Source organism: Schistocerca nitens, chromosome 9 (assembly GCF_023898315.1).
Source record: "Schistocerca nitens isolate TAMUIC-IGC-003100 chromosome 9, iqSchNite1.1, whole genome shotgun sequence".
Classification (NCBI taxonomy): Eukaryota; Metazoa; Arthropoda; class Insecta; order Orthoptera; family Acrididae; genus Schistocerca; species Schistocerca nitens.
Window position 1 is genome coordinate 413,552,998 of NC_064622.1, and position 12,684 is coordinate 413,565,681.

The 12,684-nt window shown below is 44.1% G+C and overlaps 1 protein-coding gene and 1 non-coding gene across 2 annotated transcripts in view; both read left to right on the forward strand.

The window, feature by feature from the left end:
* LOC126203093 (protein still life, isoforms C/SIF type 2) overlaps nucleotides 1-12,684 on the forward strand; it is a 582,152-nt gene that overhangs the window by 433,934 nt on the left and 135,534 nt on the right. The window contains exons 4-5 of the mRNA XM_049937336.1: nucleotides 6,451-6,633; nucleotides 11,088-11,345. Of these exons, the coding sequence (XP_049793293.1) occupies nucleotides 6,451-6,633; nucleotides 11,088-11,345 (441 nt within the window). The remainder of the gene's footprint in view (nucleotides 1-6,450; nucleotides 6,634-11,087; nucleotides 11,346-12,684) is intronic.
* Trnat-ggu (transfer RNA threonine (anticodon GGU)) lies at nucleotides 2,125-2,198 on the forward strand. Its single transcript has one exon. It is a non-coding gene; the product is annotated as a tRNA-Thr (tRNA).

Below are 12,684 nucleotides of genomic sequence, written 5' to 3' on the forward strand. Positions count from 1 at the left end.
CGCTCTCGAGCGCTCTGGCTGCAGAAACCTGAAGTGCGGCTTCAGCCGAACAAAACTTTATGAGTTTTTCTACGTATCTGTAGTGTGTCGTGACCATATGTCAATGAATGTAGCTACAGTGAATTTATGAAATCGCTTCAATCATTTGTAATAGCCCTGTACGTTACAAAAGTCTCACTAATGACCTGAACAAGTCACGCTTTACCCAGCGCGATGTACGCCGTGACATGCAAGTTATTGTGGCTGCCTAATGTGCAGGCGTCGCTCTCAAAACTTAATGACTGCAGTAGTATAATCCGCAAGACATCAAACGGTGTGTGGCGGAGAGTACATCTGGTACAACTGCAAGTTATTGTGGCTGCCTAATGTGCAGGCGTCGCTCTCAAAACTTAATGACTGCAGTAGTATAATCCGCAAGACATCAAACGGTGTGTGGCGGAGAGTACATCTGGTACAACTATCCTTTTCCATATTCTCTGTTACATTCACAAATAGTGCGTAGGAAAAGCGACTGTCTATAAACTTCCTTATGAGCTCTAATTCCTCTGACTGTATAGTAGTGGTCATTTCGCGAGACACATGTGGGAGGAAGTGATACGTTGCCCCGACTCTTCTTCAAACGCACGCTCTCTAAATTTCAACATTAACCCTCTCCGTGATAAACAACGCCTCTTTTGTAACGTCTGCCTCTGATGTTTGTTGAGCATTTTTTTCACAGTTTTACTCTCTCTGACTGTGGATGTGACTCTTGCTCGCTCTTTAGAAGATGCTTGTTCCTTGAATATCTGCACCCGTAGCGGAACTTTCACATAGATTTTCTTGCCACTGAAAATTAATTTGTCCACAACAGGGTAATTTCATCGCTCCTCTTCTACAACTTTGGGTAGCGCTTGTGAAGGCAAGTAACATACATAATACTTGGATAGGGAAACTTAAGACCATTGGCTGTTTTAGACCTGTTACTAGTAGCAAAATGTCGTCTCTGTTTACACCATCCTGTCGCAATAGCTTCATAGATTTGTCAGACAAAATGGCAGTTGTCGAATTTTCTTACTCTCTCACTAGAGCTTCACACGTTAGGTGGACCATTTCTGCAGGCTCGTCAACATTTAGACCACCAACAACAACATTTGCAACATAACGCCCACCCACGTCGGTGGTTCCATCTGTGGACACCCAGACATTTTGGTCAGCAGCACTAAATCGTACTTTGTTGAGCACCTGCTCTTAGCACACAGATAAATACTTCTTTCTCAGTGTAGATTCAAGTGTTGTGTACTTCTCCGAGAACTGCCTGAAGTGTAGATTCTTCAGCTTCTCCAATGGAATGTTGCAAAACACCATGATCTAACAAGAGTCCTTCAAGAATGACTAACTGTTGAAGATAGATCTGTCTGCTCAAGTAACAGCGTTTTTCTGCCGTCATTTTCAGCACTTCACAGAGATGCTTTGTGTGGCGGTATTATAGTACTGCTGCATGTGAAAGCGCTTTTCTGCAGTAGTTGAACTTCGCATAGTCTACAAAATAATATTTCCCCGTCAATGCTAAACTTCTCTGCAATGCCACCAAAAAACCTCACAACAAAACCACACATCTTCATGCTGTTGCAGCATTTTACTTCCTGCATGTTGAACCGGACTGAGTTTATAATCAGACAGAACATGTGACCACGTTTACGACTTTTATTACCTCGGAAGCCGCCTTAGTTGGCTTCGAGAGCGTTTTGCTGATCCCGCCCGACAATGTCGTAAGTCATTGAACCGATTAGCGTGTTACGCTGCTTGTCTACCACATCCCTGACAAAGTTTTGTAGTAATTGTGCAGTTTGTGACAATACCACCTAGCACACTATATGAAGATGCTATCTGTTCTTTCGGACATGTCTGAAAGAAGGATACGATCTCCATATAGTTAAGGCTAGCCGGCCATTGACCCCCTTGTTCTGTGCTGGATGCACACGCATTGCCCGACCTCTTACGGGACACGGTAAGATTGTCTGGCGCGAGTAATGAGTGTAAAGAGCAGGGGCGCTACGAATGTAGTGTGTGGACATTAAGTTGGGAATGTGGGTCTCACGGGGAGCGTGCAAGGGATAAATCCCTGCAGTCGCACTATCCTTTGTGGCCTCGGTGGCTCAGATGGACAGAGCGTCTGCCAGGTAAGCAGGAGATCCCGGGTTCGAGTCCTGATCGGGGCACACATTTTCGACTGTCCCCGTTGATGTACATCAACGCCTGTTGACACCTTAGGTTCTTGATTTAATTACCATTTCAGCCTGACACACTGGCATGTGAGCAGCATTCCCATATTTTTATTCCTGTGTCCTAGACACAACAAATACGAGTATAGGCATTTTTGGCAAAAGCTGGCCGAAATATGACCAATTATGGCGAAATCTGGCCGAAATATGACCTAGTACTGAAAACGGCAAAATATGAATTTATATGCACAATAAAAATACATTTTTCTTCACTACAATACTTAAAGTTCAGAGAAAAAAATATGACCTGTCATTAAAAACCTGGGCCCTATACATGATTTCACTGCCTCAAGACATACACTCAGTTTTTAAGAGCAATAATTCTCTTATTATGCAGAACCTGTTGTGGCGTAGCAAGACAGCCACGCCACTCGGAAGTAGCCGAAAGGCACGCGTTTAACTCACGCAGGCTAGAGAGGTCTGAAACAGGATACGTAATGAATGCTGTAAATAAAAGTACGTAGCTTCTGGAATACTTAACTTTAATCCATCCTTGTTGTACATCGCTCTTGACGATACAGTTATATAATGCTAATGGCGCCTTGCTAGGTCGGAGCCATTGACTTAGCTGAAGGCTATCCTAACTATCTGCTCTGCAAATGAGCGAGGCTTCGTCAGTGTGCATCGCTAGCTACGTCGTCCGTACAACTGGGACGAGGGCTAGTCAGTCTCTCGAGACCTGCCGTGTGGTGGCGCTCGGTCTGCGATCACTGACAGTGGCGACACGCGGGTCCGACATGTACTAATGGACCGCGGCCGATTTAAAGCTACCACCTAGCAAGTGAGGTGTCTGGCGGTGACACCACAAAACCTTTAACATAATATTATACCTGTTAATGAGAAGCTTACGACAGCATTTTAAACTTTTAAATTCGTTCAATAATTACGAAAAATATTGAAAATCATATTTTTGTTGCCCCAGAAATCATCAGGCAGGTAATCTGTAACTGGAGTCATGAACCAGGAGCAATGAACGATGATGTACGACAGACGTTTAGTAACACAGGTGCTACGGAAACGAAATGTCACTGTAGAAATTACGCTATGACAACAGCGTGCGTTTACAGTTGTGGGCTGAGACGAAGGCAGCATCACTTAGGCTGAAGACGGTAACTAGGAGAGCAGATCAGCCTCTCCTGGTCAATTCTTATGGTGTGTTCATGCCGCCACCTCGCTATCTGCTGCTCGTTAGCGCGGCCTGGCGATGATAAAACAAGCCCACTGAGTCCCACCAGCATATTTAACCTGCACCGTCGCTGCTCGCCCGACTGTTCGTTGTCATCTTCAGCAAGCTTGGCTGTGTTTCACACTACGACCATCGCCGCATGTCCTGAAACGTGATTGGTTGCTTCAAGGTCACTCCAGTAGTGTCGAGTTTGCCTCTGTTAGTACTACGTGAACTAGAGCTCTTGATAAAATATCGATATCTCGGTATTTTAACCAAAAATATCGATGCATATCGCTGACTTCCGTTCCACGATATATCGATAATCAGTACCAAAGTGGCAACATCAAGTGCCGAGATTTTTATTTTAAATTATGTTTTTTTTCACAGTTTTCGGTACATATTTGAAGCTGTTCTTTTGAAATTATAGTAGAACATAATTTGACTTTTAGTGAGCTGCCATCATGTCCAATCTATCTCTTTGACTGTGTGAAGCAAGAATATGTGGCACAAAAGAAAAAGTCCGATGGGGAATAACAAGATTTCCGATAGAATGAGATTTTCACTCTGCAGCGGAGTGTGCGCTGATGTGAAACTTCCTGGCAGATTAAAACTGTGTCCCGGACCGAGACTCGAATTCGAGATCTTTGCCTAACGCGGGCAAGTGCCTACCATCTGAGCTACCCGAGCACGACTCACGCCCCGTCCTCACAGCTTCACTTCTGCCAGTACTTCTTCGTCTCGCAGGAGAGCGTCTATAAAGTTTGGAAGGTAGGAGACGAAGTACTGGCAGAAGTGAAGCTGTGAGGACGGGGCGTGAGTCGTGCTTGGGTAGCTCAGATGGTAGAGCACTTGCCCGTGAAAGGCAAAGGTTCCGAGTTCGAGTCTCGGTCCAGCACACAGTTATAATCAGCCAGGAAGTTTCAAGATTTCTGATGTGATGAAATGGCACACATCGGTTGGTTTAAAAAAATAATTTTTATCGCATCTATTATGCTATTTCTTTACATCGGCCTTCTTCAGAAACAGTTGCTGAAAATGATGAACAAATATCTAAATGACAAGATTGGTTCTGCAGTGAGGGGAAATGCCCACGTAATCGGCGCTCTGCGTTACTAGCAGAAACTGCAGCGTTTAATTTCCCAATGCAATTTTGACACTACAGCTACTAGGTCGATGGCGTTGCCAGTAATGGAAAAACAGGGAGGTCTACATCTACATCTACATCCATACTCCGCAAGCCACCTGACGGTGTGTTGCGTAGGGTACTTTGAGTACCTCTGTCGGTTCTCCCTTCTATTACAGTCTCGTATTGTTCGTGGAAAGAAAGATTGTCGGTATGCCTTTGTGTGGGCTCTAATCTCTCTGATTTTATCCTCATGGTCTCTTCGCGAGATATACCTAGGAGGGAGCAATATACTGCTTGACTCCTCGGTGAAGGTATATTCTCGAAACTTCAACAAAAGCCCGCACCGAGCTACTGAGCGTCTCTCTTGCAGAGTCTTCCACTGGAGTTTATCTATCATCTCCGTAACGCTTTCGCGACTACTAAATGATCCTGTAACGAAGCGCGCTGCTCTCCGTTGGATCTTCTCTATCTCTTCTATCAACCCTATCTGTTACGGATCCCACACCGGTGAGCAGTATTCAAGGAGTGCGCGAACAAGTGCACTGTAACCTGCTTCCTTTGTTTTCGGATTGCATTTCCTTAGGATTCTTCCAATGAATCTGTCTGGCATCTGCTTTACCGACGATTAATTTTATATGGTCATCCCATTTTAAATCACTGCTAGTGCCTACTCCCAGATAATTTATGGAAAGAACTGCTTCCAGTTGCTGACCTGCTATATTGTAGCTAAATGATAAAGGATCTTTCTTTCTATGTATTCGCAGCACATTACACTTGTCTACATTGAGATTCAATTGTCATTCGTTGCAGATCCTCCTGCATTCCAGTACAATTTTCCATTGTTACAACCTGACGATATACTATAGCATGATCCGCAAAAAGCGTCAATGAACTTCCGATGTTATCCACAAGGTCATTTACATATATTGTGAATAGAACGGTCCTACACACTCCCCTGCGGCACACCTGAAATCAGTCTTACTTTGGAAGACTTCTCTCCACTGAGAATGACATGCTGCGTTCTGTTATCTAGGAACTCTTCAATCCAATCACACAATTGGTCTGATAGTCCACATGCTCTTACTTTGTTCATTAAACGACTGTGGGGAACTGTATCAAACGCCTTGCGGAAGTCAAGAAACACGGCATCTACCTGGGAACCCGTGTCCATGCCCTCTGAGTCTCGTGGACGAATAGCGTGAAGTGTTCGGACAAATCTGATATGTGACGAAACCGAACGACAGACCCATCGGACACAATTAATGTGTCAGTTACATGCAATTACCGTGGTTATCGCCAAGAGTGAACGTGCACCGTTTTCTTTCAGTTCTTGCTCTAAGAGGGATAGGCAGACTGCTAGTTTTTTGATTTACAGAATATCTAATAATAAATCAGTACTTAAACATACAGCTCTAAAACCGGCAGTATATTTACAGTGTGAAGCCGATATTTTTATTGGCCGGTACGTCCACTTCTTCCATCGATACATCGACACCTTCCACCGATATATCGACAGACGATATTACTTCTTAAATATCGATATATCGCACTCCACGTTATTTCTAAAAATATCAACAGTCTTTATGTAAACAGCTGCAAGGTAAATACTCCTGGCGGGGAGCGTGTTGCAGCATATGAGTAGGTGTAATAAGGCTTGCAGCGAGCAGCGAAGTGCGATGTGTCAGCAACGAACAGCGAGCATGCAGCCTATACGTACCCTTAAAATGTTTTTCTTTCTTGGTCTTTTTCCGGTTTGTTTTTGCACTCTCTTTGTGTGTCTGTGCCATTCGCATGGATTTGTCATGCCACTCCGTTGGTATTGCCCTGACAGTGACAACAACCATCACCAGCATTGGATGAGGAGAGTGAGTAACAGTTGCGCCTGCTGTTGGCAGGACCACAAGCTGAAACACATGGCGGACCTGCAGCAGAGCGTGGTGTCGGACCCAGAGACGAAGCAGCAGATCAACAACCAGATCGTGCAGTGGGAGGAGAACCTAGAGCGACTCCACTGCGAACAGTTCCGGCTACGCTGCTACATGGCCAGCCTGCAGAGCGGCGAGCTGCCCAACCCCAAGGTAAGCCCTCTACAACGCACCTCGAGCACCAGGCTGCTGGCCTAACACGTGTCACCTTGCTGAAGAAGCGAGAGGCAGGTAGTTGCTTCGTCACAGAGCGTCCCGTTGTTCTTCAGAGAGAGAGAGAGAGAGAGAGAGAAAGTTTGATGAGCTATGCCTTAGAGCATAAAATTTTCATTGTTTATGTACAAAATTAAAAATTCACTGTAGAAAATGACGAAAGGAGAAGTGAAAATAATAAAAAAATGGATTCATTTCAACTTAGGCTGACCTGACGTCCCAGTTTTGCGCAACAGTGCCGTTTTTGGCATAAATGTCCTGGTGCCTCGAGAAAATAATTCTGGACACATAATTGTCCTATTTTTCAATCGAGAAAGAAAATGCCTGCAATCATAATTCTCATTTATTTAAATATTTGTGAATAATAAATTTCCTAGAAGTAGAACGCGTAGTGACACATGTTTCCACAAAAGCCCCTGTAGACCTAACGCATTTGGTTTAAATCGTATCGTGCCTAAAGAAAGAGTAAGAGATATGTTGAGAAGGGAGATGTATTACCTACCACCACCTCTGACTTTTTGACCCTCCGCTTTATGGGCCTCAATACAAGTAAAACCAAACCCAAAGAATGCCTAAAGGAGCATCGCTTAAACCATTTCTCTCAACGGGACTGCAGCCATATGGGAGTAAATTTTGTAAAGAATGTAAGCGATGGGGCGTATGTTAGCAGAAGTTTTTGAGTATTGTTTGGCATGTATGACCGCTTCTCTAGCAGTCTGCAGTCAAGCGAAATGTTAAGTTTTAGTACCTAACAATTTAGTAAGTGACTAAACGTTGCAGAAAATATATCCAAGTTGTTGCAATGAAAAAATACTTATCAGTCTTTTTTATTTCTGAAGAAAATTATTTTTATGAAATATACCTACTTGCTTCTTCTCAATACACAAAACGAAGATCCGAGGCACATCCAGAAAGTAAGTTTGCCTGTTCGATTTTTCGAGGCACATCTGCCGCACTATATCTTGAACAGCAGGTGCTTAGTTACAATTTCATGCAACAATGATTGCGCTATCTGCGGAAAACGGCTGCTGGGCTCCGTAATCGTGAAGCGACGGTACTCTAGAGTGCGCTGCCGCACCAGCTCAACCAGGTAATCATTGATGAGGAACGGTCGTCCACTGCGCTCTTCATCATGGATACTTTGACGACTTTCGAGAAAAATCCTTCATCAGCAACGCACCACCTGTTTGCACATGATGTTCCGCCTGTAGACCTGACAGAGCTGAAGGTGAATTTCGATGGGTGCTATATTTTGTGCTTGAAGGAACCTTATCACTGACCGAGCCTCAAGGTGGGCGGGTGAGCGAATAAGAGACGCCATTTCGGGGCACTGCTACCGCGGTACTGGCAACAGACGGGACCTGTTCAGCAGACAGTTGATTGACACGTCACAGATCTGTTGCGCATGGGCGATTTTCCCGGCTAAATAAGTCTACTTTAAAGGAAACAACATCGGAAAAAGTGAATAAATAAAACATGATTTTGCGACTGGTTGCTGCATATTTGGTAATTTTATAGCATCGGTAAACTCACTTTGTGGACGCGCCTCGTACATTTTTACCATGGAATTTTCAGCTGCAGCATATGCCTGTTGTCAGTTTCAGAATATCACGTTAACTAACAAGGAAGGTAAGTGTAAGTGTGGTAATGAAGTTAGGTAAACCATAAGTGCCACGGTTTCTTCTCTTTGAAAACTGGTCAGCTTAAATTAAACTAAGAATTTTTAAAATGTTGCAGCCCTGTCAGCAATTGTGATAAATTAATACTTCAAAGATCCGCCTCAGTTGCGAAAAGTTACTGGTCTTTACCCAAGATTCAGCTGGAGTAATCTAGCCTTCTTCAGAAGCATGAGTTCCAACGCAGCGTCCGTGGCTAACCGACCGATTTCCATGAAGTGGGGCCGGGGCTGTTCCTCAGCTAAGTAACGTATCTTGACATGGTACCACGGTACTTTAGCTTTTTATGTTTGACCGTGCCTTATTCTGGCATGTACAGTGGAAACTCGATTAACCGTCATCTTCGGGACCGTGGTCGTGACGGTTGAGCGAATAGACGGATAACAGAAACACTGTATTCCTCCAAAACATAACCTCAATCAATTATTTTATATATAGACACATATCACTCTCACAGTAATATAATAATGTTTCGGAGCGAAAACAAATTAAAGACGATTGTAATAGCAAATAAAACTATTTATTACATTTTTGTACTTTGAAACCTGGAGCAGCTTTTTCAGAGAGTGATGCTAATGTCTTTTGTGGTAAAGCCTTCCAATAAAGCCCAGTTTCATCACAATTGTAAACTTGCTCCCTAACAAGATTCAATTCAGCCATTTTTTCTTTAAATTGTTCCCGGAACTCATCAATTACAGAGCTATCCGCGCTGAGTTTTTCTCCACTGATATCAAGTTGGCGAACGCCATGACGAAATTTAAACTTGTCGAGCCATCCGATACTTGCTTTAAAAGACGAGTCACCATCAAGTTTGTTGTTCATTTCAACAGCCTTAGCCATTATTATAGACCCTGAAAGTGGAATCCCTTGACTTCTTGCTTGTATAAACCATCGGTACATTGCAGTGTCCAATTCATCATATTTTGAAGGTTTCATTGTCTTTCTTGTTCGCACATCTCCATCCATGCTCTGCATTTTATCAGCATCACGTTTTATATCGTTAACTGTTGTTCTTCCAATACCAGAAATCAGCGCTACACTTGCAGTTTCGCCCTTTCTTAAGCGTTTTATAATTTCAAGTTTTTGATTAAGTCCTAAAACAACACGTTTACGTTTTTCAGACATTTTATCAAGTCACTGTATCACACACACCTGCTCTAAATACGGTAGTGTAAAATATTAGTCAATAAAGCTTATTCGAGTGGAAAACACGTAACACGGCACAGCCCGCTAGATACACTGCGACAATTACAGTCTTCTCGCCACAACTGGAAACCGATTCAGTGGTGATTGTTGACCCACAACTGAGACAAGGACAAGTAAAGGGGGAGATGTGTTAGCACGTCAACTGAAGATCATATTTTATGGACCATTCTACGGCGGGCGGGTACATTCACTTCCCACTAAAATAGAGTAAATAAACAAATCGAACGCGTCACTGCACCTTAGACCATTCTGTTATTACAGTATCATTATGCTGTTACAGCAGTGACGGTTAACAGAAACTGACAGTTTAAAGAGTGACGGTTAATCGAGCTTTTACTGTATTAGTTTCTTTTATGCTTCTGAAGAAGGCTAGATTACTCTAGCTGAAACGTGGGTGAAGACCATTAACTTTTCGCAACTGAGGCGGATCTTTGAAGTATTGCATTAAACCACATCAACCACCGCCCAAGGTGTCTCGGTGAAGTGGGTGCTCACAAGGGAACCTCCCCATCGCACCCCCCTCAGATTTAGTTATAAGTTGGCACAGTGGATAGGCCTTGATAAACTGAACACAGATCAACTGAGAAAACAGGAAGAAGTTGTGTGGAACTGTGATAAAATAAGCAAAATATACAATCTGAGTAGTCCATGGGTCACATAAGCATCATATTGGACAAAGTGAGCGTAGGAGCGCCGTGGTCCCGTGGTAGCGTGAGCAGCTGCTGAATGAGAGGTCCTTGGTTCAAGTCTTCCCTTGACTGAAAATTTTACTTTCTTTATTTTTGCATAGTTATTACCTGTCCGTTCGTTCATTGACATCTCTGTTCACTGTAATAAGTTTTGTGTCTGTGTTTTGCGACCGCATCACAAAACCGTGCGATTAGTAGACGTAAGGACGTGCCTCTCCAATGGGAACAGAAAACATTTGATCGCAATGTCATAGGTCAACCGATTCCTCCACAGGAAAACACATCTGATATATTCTATACGACACTGGTGACGGCATGTGCGTCACATGCCAGGAATATGTTGTCGACCCACCTAATTTGTACACTTGCCGAATGGGTAAAAAGATTCTTCTACCTTGCCCGATTTAGGTTTTCTTGTGGATGTGATAATCACTCCCAAAAAAGTGATGAAAACATAAGAGTTTGTCACATAAACTGAAAATAAAAAATTAAAATTTTCACTGGATTGAAGATTTGAACCAATGACCTTTCGTTCCGCAGCTGCTCACGTTACCACGAGACCACGGCACTCCTGCGTTCAAATTGTCCTTGATGTTGCCTATCTTCCCATGAACTACTCAGTTTGTATATTTTGCTTATTTTTTCACAGTTCCACACAACTTCTTCCTATTTTCTCAATTGATCTGTGTTCAGTTTTTCAAGGCCTATCCACTGTGCCAACTTATAACTAAATCTGAGGGGGGTGCGATGGGGAGGTTCCCTTATCAGTACGTTGCAACAGGAACGGTGAGTGAGTGTACCTGTGTGTGCGTGCGCTGTGCAGAGCCTGCTGACGCACGTGTCGCGCGCGACGAAGAACACGCTGAACAAGCTGGGCGTGTTCACGGTGTCGTCGTTCCACGCGTTCATCTGCGCGCGCAGCCCGTCGCTGCTGAACAACCTGCTGGCGGGCCGCGGAGCCACCAAGCGCCGGCCGCCCATGCTGTCGCGCTCCAACTCTGGCTCCTCGCGCCGCTCGCTGCAGCTCTCGTCTCGCGACGACCAGGACAAGAGCGTCAAGGTCGCGCTGCCCGACAACCAGGTCAGAGGTTGTCCCGCCTTCTTTTCACTCTCCTACAGGCGAGCACGCCGCCTAGCATAGCATAGTCTAGCCTAGCCTAAAGCACCGCTTCTTTGTCTCTCTCCTCGCGCACTGGCTGACATGTTACTCCCTACCAGGGGCAGATCGTACTTAACCCTTAACCCCAAACATCTCTTAAATTTGCGTAAATAGAAACATGCAAGAAGTAATGGCCGCTATCGACAGGGGATCTCAAGTTGATTCCGTATTTCTAGATTTCCGGAAAGCTTTTGACACCGTTCCTCACAAGCGACTTCTAATCAAGCTGCGGGCCTATGGGGTATCGTCTCAGTTGTGCGACTGGATTCGTGATTTCCTGTCAAGAAGATCGCAGTTCGTAGTAATAGACGGCAGATCATCGAGTAAAACTGAAGTGATGTCAGGTGTTCCCCAGGGAAGCGTCCTGGGACCTCTGCTGTTCCTGATCTATATAAATGACCTGGGTGATAATCTGAGCAGTTCTCTTAGGTTGTTCGCAGATGATGCTGTAATTTACCGTCTAGTAAGGTCATCCGAAGACCAGTATCAGTTGCAAAGCGATTTAGAAAAGATTGCTGTATGGTGCGACAGATGGCAGTTGACGCTAAATAACGAAAAGTGTGAAGTGATCTACATGAGTTCCAAAAGAAATCCGTTGGTATTCGATTACTCGATAAATAGTACAATTCTCAAGGCTGTCAATTCAACTAAGTACCTGGGTGTTAAAATTACGAACAACTTCAGTTGGAAAGACCACATAGATAATATTGAGGGGAAGGCAAGCCAAAGGTTGCGTTTCATTGGCAGGACACTTAGAAGATGCAACAAGTCCACTGAAGAGACAGCTTACACTACACTCGTTCGTCCTCTGTTAGAATATTGCTGCGCGGTGTGGGATCCTTACCAGGTGGGATTGACGGAGGACATCGAAAGGGTGCAAAAAAGGGCAGCTCGTTTTGTATTATCACGTAATAGGGGAGAGAGTGTGGCAGATACGATACGCGAGTTGGGATGGAAGTCATTAAAGCAAAGACGTTTTTCGTCGCGGCGAGATCTATTTACGAAATTTCAGTCACCAACTTCCTCTTCCGAATGCGAAAATATTTTGTTGAGTCCAACCTACATAGGTAGGAATGATCATCAAAATAAAATAATAGAAATCAGAGCTCGAACAGAAAAGTTTAGGTGTTCGTTTTTCCCGCGCGCTGTTCGGGAGTGAAATGGTAGAGAGATAGAATGATTGTGGTTCGATGAACCCTCTGCGAAGCACTTAAATGTGAATTGCAGAGTAATCATGTAGATGTAGATGTAGATGCGGTCT